General features: G+C 42.7%; 1 protein-coding gene across 1 annotated transcript in view; it reads left to right on the top strand.

Annotated features, from left to right (window-relative positions):
* Positions 1–4,204: 4,204 nt before the first annotated feature.
* The window catches only part of LOC146194623 (chymotrypsinogen B-like), a 39,485-nt gene continuing 29,076 nt past the window's right edge, over positions 4,205–14,613 (top strand). The window contains exon 1 of the mRNA XM_084597472.1: positions 4,205–4,353. Coding sequence (XP_084453598.1) covers positions 4,272–4,353 — 82 coding nt within the window. The 5' untranslated portion in view covers positions 4,205–4,271. The remainder of the gene's footprint in view (positions 4,354–14,613) is intronic.

The raw sequence follows: 14,613 nt of genomic DNA, 5'->3' as shown, positions 1-14,613 counted from the left end.
AGGAAAAAGCCGCTTTTATTACGCCCGGCGGCCTGTTTAAATTTAATGTAACGCCGTTTAAGCTGTTCAATGCTGCCATAACTTTCGACACATTTATCAATGCCATCCTAAGTGGCCTAAGATGCATATATGTATGTGCTAGCTTTGACGATGTCTTCGTTTTAGCTTAAGAGAACTTCTTATTGGGTTTGTTAGTAGCTCATTATTTTACAGTTTAAGGCGCCAAAACCCCGCGCACACATACAAGCGAAGAAAAATGGGACAGAGCGGCTTAAAATTTTTCTTCTCGTGTGTGTGTGGGTGGTTTTGGAGCCTTAAAATTTAAAATATTAAGCTATCAACTAGCCCAGCAAGGCGTTCTGTTAAGCTATATTTCTAGTACAGTGGGCTCTTCTATTTGTGTGGCGTGAAAAAAGAAACGCGCTCTGTCCCATTTTTTTTTCTTGAGTGTGTGCGTGTGATTTTGGCGCCTTAAAGTTTGAAATAAAAATGAAGTCTTCATTGTTGGCCGGACATTCCACGAGCACAATGAACACCTTGCGCTTGTACTGGACTGTGTGAAAAACGCAGTCTGGTACTGAATGCGGAGAAGTCGTTTCGGTGAACGGCTAAATTTGGTTCTCGGCCACCTCGTTGATCATGAAGGCATCGCACCTGACCCACACAAGACCACGGCCGGTGCGTCGTTTCCAAGATCTCAGAATGTAAAAGAACTTCGAAGTTTTCTCGGGCTTCGCCCATATGTTTTCCGCTTCAATCCCCGTTTTGCTAACATCGCTCACCCGCTCACATGTCTTCTCCGCAAAGACGCCCCCTACGAGTGGAGACCCGATTGTGACTCTTCTTTTCGGCAACGCAAGTTTGAGTCATCGGTATTTCAATCCTTCTCCCCCCACGGAAATGCACAACGGAACCCAGAGGTGTTGGCATTGATGCTGTTCTAATTCGGCGTTATGACGACCAGGATCATGGAATTGCTTACGCCAGTCGCTCCTTAAGCAAGCCTGAGTGCAATTACGTGATTACTCAGTAAGAGTACCTAGTCGCAGTTTTGGCCATTTAGCGATTTTGCTGGTATTTGTACAGACGCCCCATCACAGTGGTTACTTACCATCCTTCCCTGTGCTGGCTTATTAATCTCCGCCACCCGTATGCAATTCGTTTATAGGAATTTGATTACACATTGTCACACAACTCAGCAGGTACCGGCACGCTCTCATGGACTGTCATTCACGTTTGAAGCTTGCCACGACAGAATGTGACGCCGACAATTTTAATGACTATGTAGCCGCGATATTACCTCCGTTTTCTGATGCCCGTATGCTCCCCACTGAGCAGAGGCAGAACGCGAATGCGGGAAACTACCGAGAAGTATTGTTCCAGCTGTGCCCAATGTCCGAGTCATAAATCTCCCACTGGTGCTCTTCCTGGCCTCTTGCATTCTGTGAAGCCGCCAAAATCTCCTTTTTAAAATCTCAAGGTAGAACTATTGAGGCCCTTTCCCAAATCGTATGACTTCAACCACTGAATTTTTATCTACACTGAATATCACACACGTTATTGTGAAAAGGTAGCTCTCTCGTCTGCTACAGGACACCGGGTCTCCCTGTTCCCTTACACTTTCCTGTACTTCACCATGGATGGGCCACCAACACTGTTTATCAGCAAAAGAGGTTCCCAGTTCACCGTGGATGTTGTGGAAGGACTCCTTCGCTTGTTCACGACGCATTTTCGACCCTCTACTCCTTATTATCATCAAACAAATGGACAGACCGAGATAGCCAACCAGACACTGGACAACATGATTTCCTTGTACATCGCCGCTGACCACAAGACTTGGTACTCCGTACTGCCATTTATACCATACGTATACAATACCACCCAACAGAAAACAACATGTTCCAGTTTGTTTGTTTCTTTGTTTTTATGTCCACATCTTTTTGACACACTGTCAACAGCATCCTCCGATTGTTCACACACGTCAATCCTGGTGTTGCCAAGCTCCTCTGCCGGTCTCAAGAAGCCAGCAGGATAGCCTGCCTGTGAACTCTCTCCTCACGACAGCGCTCGAATATTCGTACGATGACCATCATCGCCACGTCGCCTATCTCACTGACGAGTTGGCCTTGCTTGGGCGTCCAATGCGGGAGCGTGGTTTAGTCTAGAATTTGCTCCAGCACTACACCGGTCCCTACGTGATCTTTTTAAGCCGCTGTTTCTTTCCCAGGCTGTTCTGCATTATCTTAGTCTTCTGTACATTACTGTTTAGGCCTACCTCTCTGCTTTTCCTGTCTTGGCCATTATTCAGTCGTTGCAAATGGTCCCATGAGTTACTTAACAAGAAATGTGATCAGTAAATCATAGATTACTGAGATACTCTCCATCATCCCTGGTCCCTAACTGCTCCCATTCCAAATATCCGATATACCCTGTGAGAAATCTGTAAATAGCACTGGGAAGACCAGTTCTCCTTGCCTAGCTCGTTTTCCTAATCGCAATTTATTTATTTCTTCGTGCATTATTGTGGCTGCTATGCAACCACTATAGATATCTACCAGTACTTTTACGGCTAGTCTACACCTGGATTTCGCAACGCTTGCATGACTGCCGATACCTTATATATAACAGTAAGCTGATTTGTCTGTATTTTTTCTAGTTATTACCGTCCCTTTCTTGTTAAAGATAAGTTTAGCTTCCTTACATGATTTCGGTGCCGTCGATAACACCATGCATTGCGTATACAGGGTGCCAGGTTTACTAGCACGATATCCCCCCGCCCTTCAACAACAGTGTAGTTAGCTTATCCAACCAGCTGCTTTTACCCTTAACATCTAAAGCTTTCTTCTCCTCGTCCTTTTTTATGGTCAGAACTACTGATCGCTCATCACTATCGACAGTCCCATTATTTTCCTGAGTACTACTCCTATGAGTACTACGCTATAATATACAGTAGCTACTGTATATTATAGCGCTCCTCAGCTACCTTGATTATCTTATTAGTGATAGCAATGCCCGCCTGGTCCCTTAGCGCATGCATCTGAGTATCACCTATGCCTTGCTTCTCTTCACGCTTTCAGGTTAAGACCGTTCTATAGAGCGTGCTCAATTTTCTCCATGTTATAATTTCGTATGTCGGCCAGCTACATTAATTGATTTATTGGAAGCTATTGCTCATGGCAAAGCCACCTCTTGCTTCTGGATTCCTGCCCTTGCTAGAGTGATATCCGTGCATATCGACAGCTGCGTAGTAGCATTGTAACATTTGGCCAAGCATAGTTTTGACATTGTCTCGAAGCTACCACTCCGACAAAATTCTTTCTTGCTTGCAGAGCGACGCTCATGCATAACTACTCCATAGTAGTATGATAACAGTCAGCCATACGTAGCCATGACACTGTGCCTATGGTCGCAATGGAAGCGTTAGTCATTAATTGACCTTTTGCCTTTTCTTCTTCTCAGTTGTACCGAAATGTCCTCTGAAGTTAGCGTCGACGCCATGAAAATGGAGCCGATGCAACCTGTGCAACACCGGCTTCGCACGACATTATAATTTTAGCGAAAATTCTAGATATTTATGGATCCAATTTTTAGAATAAACTGATTAGTAGACATTCCACGTTACCTCTCCACTTACTCTGTCTTGAGTTGCACTTCAGAGATCACATAGATGACAATGAAATGAAATAAGGATATTGGAAGAGTTCGAGGCTTGTTCATCCGACCGCCAGCTTGAGAGCGATCGACGCTAGAGATTAAAGGTATGATCGAAAGGAGGAGCAGTGTTACTTTTTGGACACCTTCGAACTGATTTTTTAAGTGTCAGTTGGCATTCAAAGAAGGAAACACTTGCTTATCCAAATTTCGCATTTTCAGATTAAACCGTTTCCGCTAAGGATGTCTCGCGGACTGTAATTAGTAAAAAATTAGTAATCAGTATTGTTTTATACAAAAATAAAATTACGCTCAGTATACCGATATCACTAGTACATGATTTTCCGCAATTACTGTTGCATCGCGAACACTGATTAGAGCATTGCTGAAGGCCCCAAGAAAAATCGTCACTCCGTCCGCTCAACTGAACAATGCCTAATGGAGGAAACAATAAGAGCGTTATCGAAAGCTAGCCTTATCGGCCACACGTTATCTGTGACGTAAATTATAATCAGCGGAAAGCTACAGGAAAAGCGTCACGACTCTGGACAGCACAGAGGTATTGTCATGAATCCCAGGTTCGTGAAACAGCCGTGAAGTTTTAGTCCGTTCGCCAAGGCATGCAAATGGCAGCAGATAGCGCAGTAAAACTTGGAGCACTCCTTTCAACAGCCTTCTACGTTGCTTTCGCACAGATGGAGGGTATGTAAGGATGCTTATACGTTTTTGAATTACTTTCTCTCATTTCATTTCTTCGACCTTATCTATTTTCCGCAATTTCTCCGTGCCTCGTGTCAGTGCTTTTGCGCGGATATATTCTGCTTTTGTTAGGGCTTTTTTAACCTTTAAGGTGGCTGTTTCTATAGAAAGTACATATCCCGATAGGTGTAAAATACGAAAAGGTTAAATGTAGGTTCGGCCAAAAAGAAAAACAAAACAAAGCCTAGGTTTTGCTTTAGGTCGATGTCTACATTTCACCTTTTATTATGCTTCTACCCGACCAAAATGGTGTAGGGCAACATTTGTTTTTAATTTCTGAAGCAATTAACAGGGTGGAAAAAAACGCAGAAAACGAGGTTACAACATACAAAAACGGAGCATCGCTCAAAATATTCCACTTCGATTTAATTGCAATACGAGCAACAGCACCATGTTCAATATATTTCGTACGTAAAAAAAGAGAAGTTTTATGGTACATTGTTTCACAGTGCAATATCATTATAGTTCAGCCTGCAGACAAGTAAGCTTCGTAACATCGAAATCGCAGCCTTACCTCAAGAATGTATCAAAAATATTCAATATCTGCTTTGGACAATATAGCGAATGTTCCGCTGTGTATGAATTTGAAAGGTTTATGCTCATTTCAGCCAGTAACGTTAATCGTTCTCGAGCCAGTCAATGATAAAAATAAAAGATTGTCTTTTATATCACCTAAATATATAGAAATTCGACCTCCTAACCATGGCAGTCACGTCAGATACCTCTCTATATATAAGAATTGTTTATGAAATCTTGGTTTTGCGGAAAAGATTATTGTTGTAAATGCTAAAATGCTCTTTCGAACTTAAAAAACTTTCGCCCTCGACATATTCGCCCTGCTTCATACATCTCTCATCGCACCGGCCATCCCATCAATGTATACCTATCACATTGCAGGACAAACTTTTTCGAATTTTCACCTTCGCTTTTAGCTACTAAACTTTGGAACGAGCTTCCCATTGACGTTGCGTATACTAACAATTACGGCGCATTTTTTTCCGCTGTTTATTCTGTATAGGCCTGCTGATTTTGTTTTTGCATCCTCTCTTCTCTGTGAGCGTAGAGTGTGGTTTCCCCCCCTATGTAATATCGCTCTGCGGGTACTTATGGATATTGTAAATTAAAAATTAGATAAAAGAAATATTATAGCCAACCATCGCCCTATTTTATTCTTACCTATATTTTGCAATGGTTAGAGAAAGAAAATATTATTTACCGCAATTTTAAAATTTTAGCGTATATATATATATATATATACGCACTAATCTCGCTCAGATCGCCTTTAGAAAACATACATCACTAAGCCAGCATTACTGAAACGAGATGACTTTATTTAATTATTCATTATTTCCTCAGATGCACCTAAGTCGAGGTTTATTTATGAGTCGGTGGTTTAGAAGGCCCAAACCAAACTGCAAAAGTCGCTCCTCAGAGTATCATTGTCGGACTTTACCTGTTCAATACCTATATTGCTGTTTTTATTAAGTGCTCTGAAGGCATATAATGTATCCCGATGATGCTGTATTTGTTTCCCGCTCAGACCGCGACCGCGTCACCAACGTCGCAATAACCATTCTTGCAATTTAGGGGAGTGATTTGCAATAAAGTTGCAGATGTGTACATTAAAACTGAGGTCATAATCTTGGGATCAAAATCAAAAACCTCTTAAACATGTAAGAGGATAAAACATACAAAGTGCGAATATAGTGTTATGTTCCTTTTTTTCTCTCAAAATATGCTTTAGAAATTCGTATAAGTTCCATTACACATAAACCACTATACGAGACAATGATGTGTTTAGCGATCTAACGAAATGTGGCTCTATACTATACCATTCAACGCAAAATCGGCCCACATTTTTTGGCATCTTGTCATTCTTCCTTATGAATCATATACATGAGCATATTTGCAAGCAGGTCCTGTAGCAGCATAATTGCTGTGTGTAAAATACTTTTAAAGATTACATGTGACATTTAAACGACCGTTAAAGGAGCGATGTTTCAATGCCACTACTTCGTAGCTTAAAGGTTTATGCTGGGATGGCTTTCCGAGTTTCCGTCCTGGGATAGTATTCCGAGTTTACGTGTCATTGAAAGCTTCGCTATCTATCGGGCCTCCCTTAGTCTCATTAATGGAAAGGCCGGAATACGAGATTACTTCCGGCCTTACCGTCAATCAGATGACTCAAGGTTGGGGAGATAGCGACACTCGATAACGATGCTAACTTGGAATGCGGACTGCGTTCTACACTCACCCTGGGTATTGGGAAGTGGGCCCTACCTTGTAAATTATTGAAGAAATATACTTCATTTTGTCTGCCCCTCCCCCCCCCCCCCCGCCTATGTTACACTAATGAATGCCGAATTGATTTAGGTAGCAAACTGTTCATATGCTTCAAATTTTCCTTCTCCACAAACTGTTGTTATATGCTATTGACCATATAAGAGATGTATATGTAGCAAAAATTGTTTTTCATATTCTCCTCCCCTCCTTCCAATGTACATAGTCGCACTTACATCTGCGCCTCCATTTTTTGTAGAGGGGTTTGGGCTGTAGATGAGCCATTTTCCATCTTTTAAAATTAGTATTTTATATCACTTCGTTGGTAACAATATTCTTACTATCATTATTGGTATTAGCAAAAGCAAGTGTGGGATGTTTTTCTGCATCAAATATTGTTACGGACGAGGAAGAAGAAGCGGCCATTGGCGTGGGCAGGCGCGCTCGCGCTTACTCCACCGTCATATATCATCGCCATCGTTCGTGTTCGGTCTCCTTTTTTCATCAACTTGCAGCCTCGTATGAATATCAAGTGAATACAAGTGTGGCTTGTATTGGCATTCAGCAAACAAATTCAAAGAAAAAGAAAAGCTTCATCATGCGATACACAACGAGGAACCCTTTCGTATATTCGCACTGTATTTCTTGGAATGCAAAATAATTGTGACGTCCAGGCATGTATGAGTTTTGTGAATTTGGTTGCTTAAACGAGCGACACGTAGTACGTTACATATTGATTCTAGCGTGATGAAGACAGGAAAGCCCAAACTGACGCAGGCGAAGACGACGACGTCTTCGTCAACGCAGTCAGCTCTACAGACTTCGGCGTGCAACAACTCACCGATTCTGATCTTCAGGCAGTAATTGGTTATCTGCGAAGTACGGCAGAGTTCCCGTAGCTTATCGGCGCGCTTTATTCTCTCTCTGCCTACGCGACGACGCGATTTTTAAGAAGCATGTTTCACCCAACAGTCGACATTACTAGATTGTTGTTCCTACGAACCTAGGCAACGAAATTTTTTCATGCCTGCCACGACGAACTAGCTTCCGGATACCTTGGAATCATTAGAACGCAAGCCAGAATTTGAGAAAAATACTACTGGCCTCGTCTGGGACATGAGGTTACGAATTACGTTCGCACTTGCCGTGATTGTCAGCGCCGAAAGATTCCTCCTGCCAAGCCAGCCGGCTTCCTCAAATTCATGGAGCCTCCCTCCCAGCCGTTTCAACAAATCGGGATGGATTTGTTAGGACCCTTCCCTACCTCAAGCTCCGGCCAAAAGTGGGTAATAGTCGCCACCGACTACCTGACACGTTACGCGTAGACAGCGGCTCTTCCGAGTGGAACTGCTATTGAAGTTGCAAACTTTTTGTACTGCAAATCGTCCTACGCCACAGTGCTCCTCGGATTGGGATCACGAACCGAGGTGCTGCCTTTTCTGCTGAGCTTAGGCAGCATATTCTTGACTTAAGTCACACAAGTCACCGCAGGACTACTTTCTACCATTCCCAGACGAACGAATTAACCGAACGTTTAAACAGAACGCTTGCCGACATGCGTTCAATGTATGTGGACGTTCAATACAAAACGTGGGATGCAGTCCTGCCTTAGGTAACGTTCGCGTATAACACAGCCATCGAAGAAACGACCAATATGACGCCGTTTAGCCTTGTTTATGGCCGCCAAGTCACCACAACGGTAGACGCTATGCTGCCCCATGTCGACGACCACCCCTATGATGACGTTGCGTACTTTTTGCAACGTGCCGATGAAGCCCGCCAGCCAGCTAAGCTGTGCATCCTTGAGCAGCAGGTGCAGGATGCGCGACGCTACACCTTGCGGCACCGCGAGGTTGATTATCAGACGGGGGATCTTGCCTGGGTTTGGTCTCCAGCTCGACAACGCGGACTTGGCGAAAAGCTCTTGCGTCGCTACTTCGGTCCTTACCGAGTTCTGCGCCGCGTTGGCGCTCTCAACTATGAAGTTCTTCCACGCGAGGCCCCACGATCAAATCGTGCCGCACGCCCAGAGATGGTCCACGTCGTTCGACTGAAACCTTATCACGCCAGGACGCCCTCCCTGTGAGTCCGTGAATTACCTCGAGCATCGCGTCGATGCTTCCTCACCGGGGGACCTAATAATGCCAGTGTGATGAAGACAAGAAAGCGAAGCAGAAGACGACAAAGTTCCCCTCTCGCGCTCGGACCGTACGTCCCTGGACTTAGCCAACACCAGGCTCTTTGTGTTGCCTGCTCTGCGGCCTTCACACGCCTTTTTTTTTTGCCAACGTGACCATATATTCGGTTCCACAGAATATGGAGACAAAAAATATATCCAAATTTTTGGCACTCTGCGTTGTCAAATCATATACAATATTGAATGGGAAGTTCTGCGTTTTTTTAGTCTCTTTTTTTATTCAGACGTGACATGTGGTTTTTGAAGCCAGGTGGCGCGCAAGAAGTGCCCAAATCTTTGGAAGTTCAGTTCTTGTCCAAAAAAGGGAAATTTTCTGTGTTCAGCTTAGACAGTTTAGTTTTCAGCTGGAGTCAGGCACCCCTCTTATTCACTCGAGTCAGTATTCGTGTTTTTAGTCAGAGGGAAAGCATTCCCAAGGCTGTTTGTGTGGAATATTTCCCTGTGCTGGCAACTGAACCAACCCCTGGAAAAGGTTCTTTTAGAAGGAACTTTGCACAATGCCTGGCCATTGAGCTCGATTATGAAGAAGCATTTTTGCCACGACATCCGCCAAAATTTGTTCTTCACTTCTTAGTGGCTGTTCACAAGCAACCAGCTCAGCTAGCGATTGCATAGAAACCTCATCATAGACGCACACAATACGCGAAATATTGCATTAAGCCCTGGGCTCCAAGTTACCATGCATGGAATACGATGTATGGTCATGTGTTGCGTCATGAGTTGTGTGAGCCTACCACCATTGAAATTACTTCAGGTGCAAGGAGAGATGCAGATCAGATGACAAAGAGTCAAAGAAAACTAGGAAAAGTATAATTATTTCTTCTTTGAACTTATGGCTTATCTCTTACCTGTCCTTATTGGACTGTTTATTTTATTTAACTGAACATAGATGTATATTTTGTCAAATAACCTTAAAAGAAGTGAATGTTTACTACCGTTATTATTCGTTCTTGAGCTGAGAAAAGTTATCCAGATAACGGCCAATATATAATCACGACATGCAGGGCATAAAGCGGGTCCTAAATGTACCTAACAGAATTTGTGCACTATAAACCCCCTCTTGTTCTCTTAAACTTATTCGTGTCAGTTAATAGGCAGAAGCAGAAATTCTACATGCTTCTAATTTCCAGACAGAAAGAGTGGGAACTATATTGAAGGTTTAAATATACGTGATGAAAGCCTCGAATTCGCCAACAGGCTGCTCAAACGTTCTATCAAATACTCTTTCTTACATGTGCGAATTTCTGTGCTTTTTTGTTTTGGAAAATAACTCAGGAGCACTGTTTATTCACTCATGTGACATCCTTGGCGTTGACTCCAACTACCTATTATGTTTATGTTTTCTTAGGCAGGCCGGGCAGCAATCGCGTGCATGTTAATTTCAGTAACATGGAATAAAAGTGACAAAATATTATTGCCTATTGGCTTCAATGTTTATAGCAGTACCTCACGGGGGATCTCAAGGCGTTTGGTTAAAAAATTATGAGGGTTTAAGCACGGCTTGAACCTAGTTATACAGCGAAAGCTGTGAATGTTGTGGCGATAACTTCTTTAACACCCGCTTTTGGCGTCTCTCATAGCCTGAGTCGCTTTGGGACGTTAAACCCCACATACCAAACAGCACTCGCTTTTAAATCCGCGGTTTTTAGAATTCTTTTAAATTTAATTTAGGCTTTGGGAAAGCAAGGAGCCTTATACTTTTGAGTGAGCGTCATCGGATTGTGGACATCTAAACTTTGCCAGGACAAGATCACGTTTTTTATATTAAGGCGAAAGTCTTTAATTGTTCATACGCGGTGTCATGACCCTGTCCGTCTGGAAACGGGAAGTTTCAGACTTCTTTGCGAGATTCCGCAGGATATCATGAGATTGTGATAACATCACCTAGTAACATCATCTTCCAGTCTACCGTGAGGAAAATAGTTAAAATCCTGTCTCCGCCTGGAGTCGAACCACCATCCTTTGGATGCCAAGCACTTTAACCAACTGCGCCACGCCCGGGATCGTGAAACGCACATTGTAATTGTCCTTGTCCACCATGAGTAATGACAATGACACTGCAGTTAGTGATGATGATAATGATGCTTTAGAAATTATAATGACGGTGCATTTAGTTTATAATGATAATGACAGCAAACGTGATGCACCGTACGCATCAGCAACGCTTAGGCTTTTGCATTTCTGCAGTGTAGGTTCCACAGTGTGTTTAATATAATCCAGGATGGGTCATCAGCATCAGTACCCCTTCAGTTTGGATGAGATCTTGCGAGATATTTCTGAAAAACAGCGACACAATATTTGCCGCTCTTCTATGTCGTGGTCGTAAGGCGCTTGCGCTCATTAGAATCGTTCTAAATAATTGTAAACAGCGTGCTTTCCAATAAATTTATTTGTAGTCAGTGCTCGTAATCTAATGTCTCTCCTATGAACTTATCTGAAAAAAAGAAACAGTGGCGCTGAATCCCAATTCTTGGAATACGCATCACAAGTGCCAGGAAGAGAATTCCTGACGCGAGTGTAGCCGCATCAAACTTAAGCTATCGTACACAGGTGCCAAGAGTTCATTCAGTTTGATGATGGCCGCAGCTGTCGCTTACATTTACATGGCCAAAGGACTGAACGGCCGGTCTTTTTTAGTTAACTTTCCAAGCGCCTTAAGGATAGTTTTCGGTTGAGGCTGTGACTAGGTACTGGTTTGGTTCGCCTTCTGGAATAAACCGGCAATAACGCCGGCCTAGAAGCGATAATGCGACAGACTTAACATTCAAGATAAAAATCAGAGGAAGTAGTGCCCCATTACCGCGTAAAGAAATGCGTGGAGAAATATTCAATCTAAAAGGCAAATAATACACCACAGTCGACATTTATTTGAGTTAGAATGGCGTAACATAAATAAAAGAATCATGCTACCAGCCCTATTGAAAGCACGCGAGCCTTGCTTTCTTTTTTTTTGCTTCAGGATTGAAAAATAACATCCATGCTTTATTGCGTAATTAGTCTTTTAAATATTATATATTATCCAACGTTAGGTTGGCCTCCATGCCTCCTCCTTCCTTTGGCATTGGGCGAAATATAGGGGCCTCTGCTCAATAAAATCTCGCATTATGTCAGAGCGTGACTTAAGTATATATTACTAGCAGTAGCAGCCAATCTGAAAAGCTGCGCTCGTTGTCCACTACGGCTCAACGCCAATACATTTCTGTTGGGTTCAGATTTTAGGGCTAATGTTTGGGGTCAGCCCCACTGTTTTGCGTGACAAGCTGGAGCAATCTTTGCACACCAGTCTGCAATCCAAGCAGCTCTGCAGCGCAGCGGCACATCTCCGACATTATGGCTTAGCAGCCATTATGCCTATCTCATTCCTTTTAGTCTTCCTTATCATTATGTAGATAATTAATAGTGCTGACGCAAACCTTACATAGCAGTAGTGCTGCCATGACCCTTTATTATTTTCTTCCCAGCGTTTTCGGTTCTTCCCTCACCGACCTAATTACACGGAGATATCAATGTTCAGCTCAAGTTCGAGGGGAGATTTAGCTAAACTTGCGTATTCGTGAACATAGCCCTGATCCACCTGCATGTATATTTGCCATATACAGTAGGCTGTTATGAATAATGAGTCTCCTACCTCTAAATTTTTTATTCGGTTTCGCGCAGCCAATTATGAATATCGTAGGCCACTATAGTCCTTATGATCACCAATTCGGTGCTGGCAGTGTCGCCGCAGTTGTTTTACCTCTGTTGCTAATTGTCCGAAAAGTGGAATGACAGCAGTAAAATAAGGATCGCACCTGAATTACTTCCTCACCCGAGCTACTTGCGGTTTATTTATTGAAGTGAGGGTCGTAGGCTGGAACGAGTGACCTGCATTCAGCGCCCACAAGAAAAAAGTAACTGAGCAGTCAACGTATATACGCCGCACTCTGCACGGACGCCCCGGTGAAGACAGTAAGCGGCCGCTGTTTACTCGAACTATCGATAAATTGGTAGTATTACCATCGATAGGGAGCATTCGCGGTGATAGCGATAGCATTTGACATTGATTGCGAGATTGCTACGAACCAATTACTGCAGGTCATCACTGACAAGCATGACGTCGGCACATCTTGGAAGAACATTATACGATACCGCAAAAACTCACAAATAGCAGACAGAACAAAACCTCCTCGATCTAACTAACCACATGGACACCTGTGCCTACTCAGGGCTAGAGAGGAAGATGTAGCAGATAGCATCACTTGAGGATAAGCTAACAATGGCAGCTACGAAGCAGTCTCGTTCAGTCTTTCAAATTTCACCAATTATCTACAGCCTATATTTCTAGACGTCAATAGCAACTGCTAATGCGCACATCATTCTCCCTGCTCACAAGGGGCTGAGCGCGCATGGAGCTCGAGACTGGAACCATGCTGGCACTCAGCTGCGCACACGCTATGAAACTAATATTCGCCTAACAAAGCGCAGAATAGACAGGTGAATTCGTAAGCAAATGCACATAATTTGTGTTATGAGCTTACCCATGTCGCCCACTAAGCAGCGAAATTCCCTACTGAAAAATCAAAAGTTCTACGGGGCAATAACCTCATAAAATCTCATTTAATCGCATAGAGTCTCATACGGTGCACATCATTATCATAAAATATCGTACATAATTTATGATAATGTACAAGAAACTATGAGAACTTATGCAATTATATGCGACTTCTACGTGATTTCTTATGTGAATTGAGTGAGATTGTGTGAGAAAATTTGAGGTTATTGCCCCTTACAGTTTTTTCAGTAGGAAGTGCACAAGTTTTTTGCTGAATGTATAGAACAAAATTTGCCATTAAAAAGAAATATTACCGAATAGTGTTTTTTTAGATATCACACTTGATTAACAACTGTTTCTAGTTTCGCACACATGTCAGTTCATGTCCCACCTTCATCCAAGTCAGAAACTAAACGAACTTTTAATTATCTTTGTATGATATTGCTTTGGGCGTAACTGTCAGACTATGTAATATGGCTCACTAAAGCAATACCATGCTAATATCTTGGCGAGAATGGCTGCGTTCAATTAGTGATAGCATACTTGAAGTTCATAATGTACACAAAATGCGAAGCTCTTTTCATTTCTGATTAAAGTGCGCTCTGCCGGTGTTCTTACTCTCAATGCATTCAGTGAACAATACAACTGCGTTGCCAAAACAAAGCAAAAACGTTTAGTATTCTACTATTATTCTACATTTGTATATACGATGGTTTAAACTTACATTTTTCGGTTGCAGCGCCGTGCTGACAGTTAATTTACGACACAAAATTGTTCTCATTGCATACTCCACCAAAACTGACGCATGTAATTTCGATATTTCTAATTCTCTGCCAAGCACTTGCGCTGGCGGCATTTAAAGCAAGCTTGCAGAGAACTTATTCGTTGTTTTGAGTGCATGCTGCACAGTTTTTCTCACGTGCATGCCACTTATCAGGTCCCACATGTGGAATCACTTTTAATTCAGGTGTGAAAAGTTTTCAAAATGTAAAGGTTTCTGACTGAAAACTGTACTTGGAACAACGCTCGGCGTAGTTTTGCTGGCTCACAACAAACGCGAAACCTGTAAAAGACATACCCTTCGCCCCATAAAATATATACTTCTAAAACTTTTTACGGCCACAAATGATTATCAAGAGTTTAATTAAAGTGTCCTACTGTACTCATTGCCATAAAACAAAATGACAACACGTTA

The sequence above is a fragment of the Amblyomma maculatum genome, chromosome 3 (assembly GCF_055883805.1).
Source record: "Amblyomma maculatum isolate TAMU_Amacu chromosome 3, ASM5588380v1, whole genome shotgun sequence".
Classification (NCBI taxonomy): Eukaryota; Metazoa; Arthropoda; class Arachnida; order Ixodida; family Ixodidae; genus Amblyomma; species Amblyomma maculatum.
Note: the sequence above shows the minus strand (reverse complement) of the source record. Positions and strands in the feature narration are given on the sequence as shown.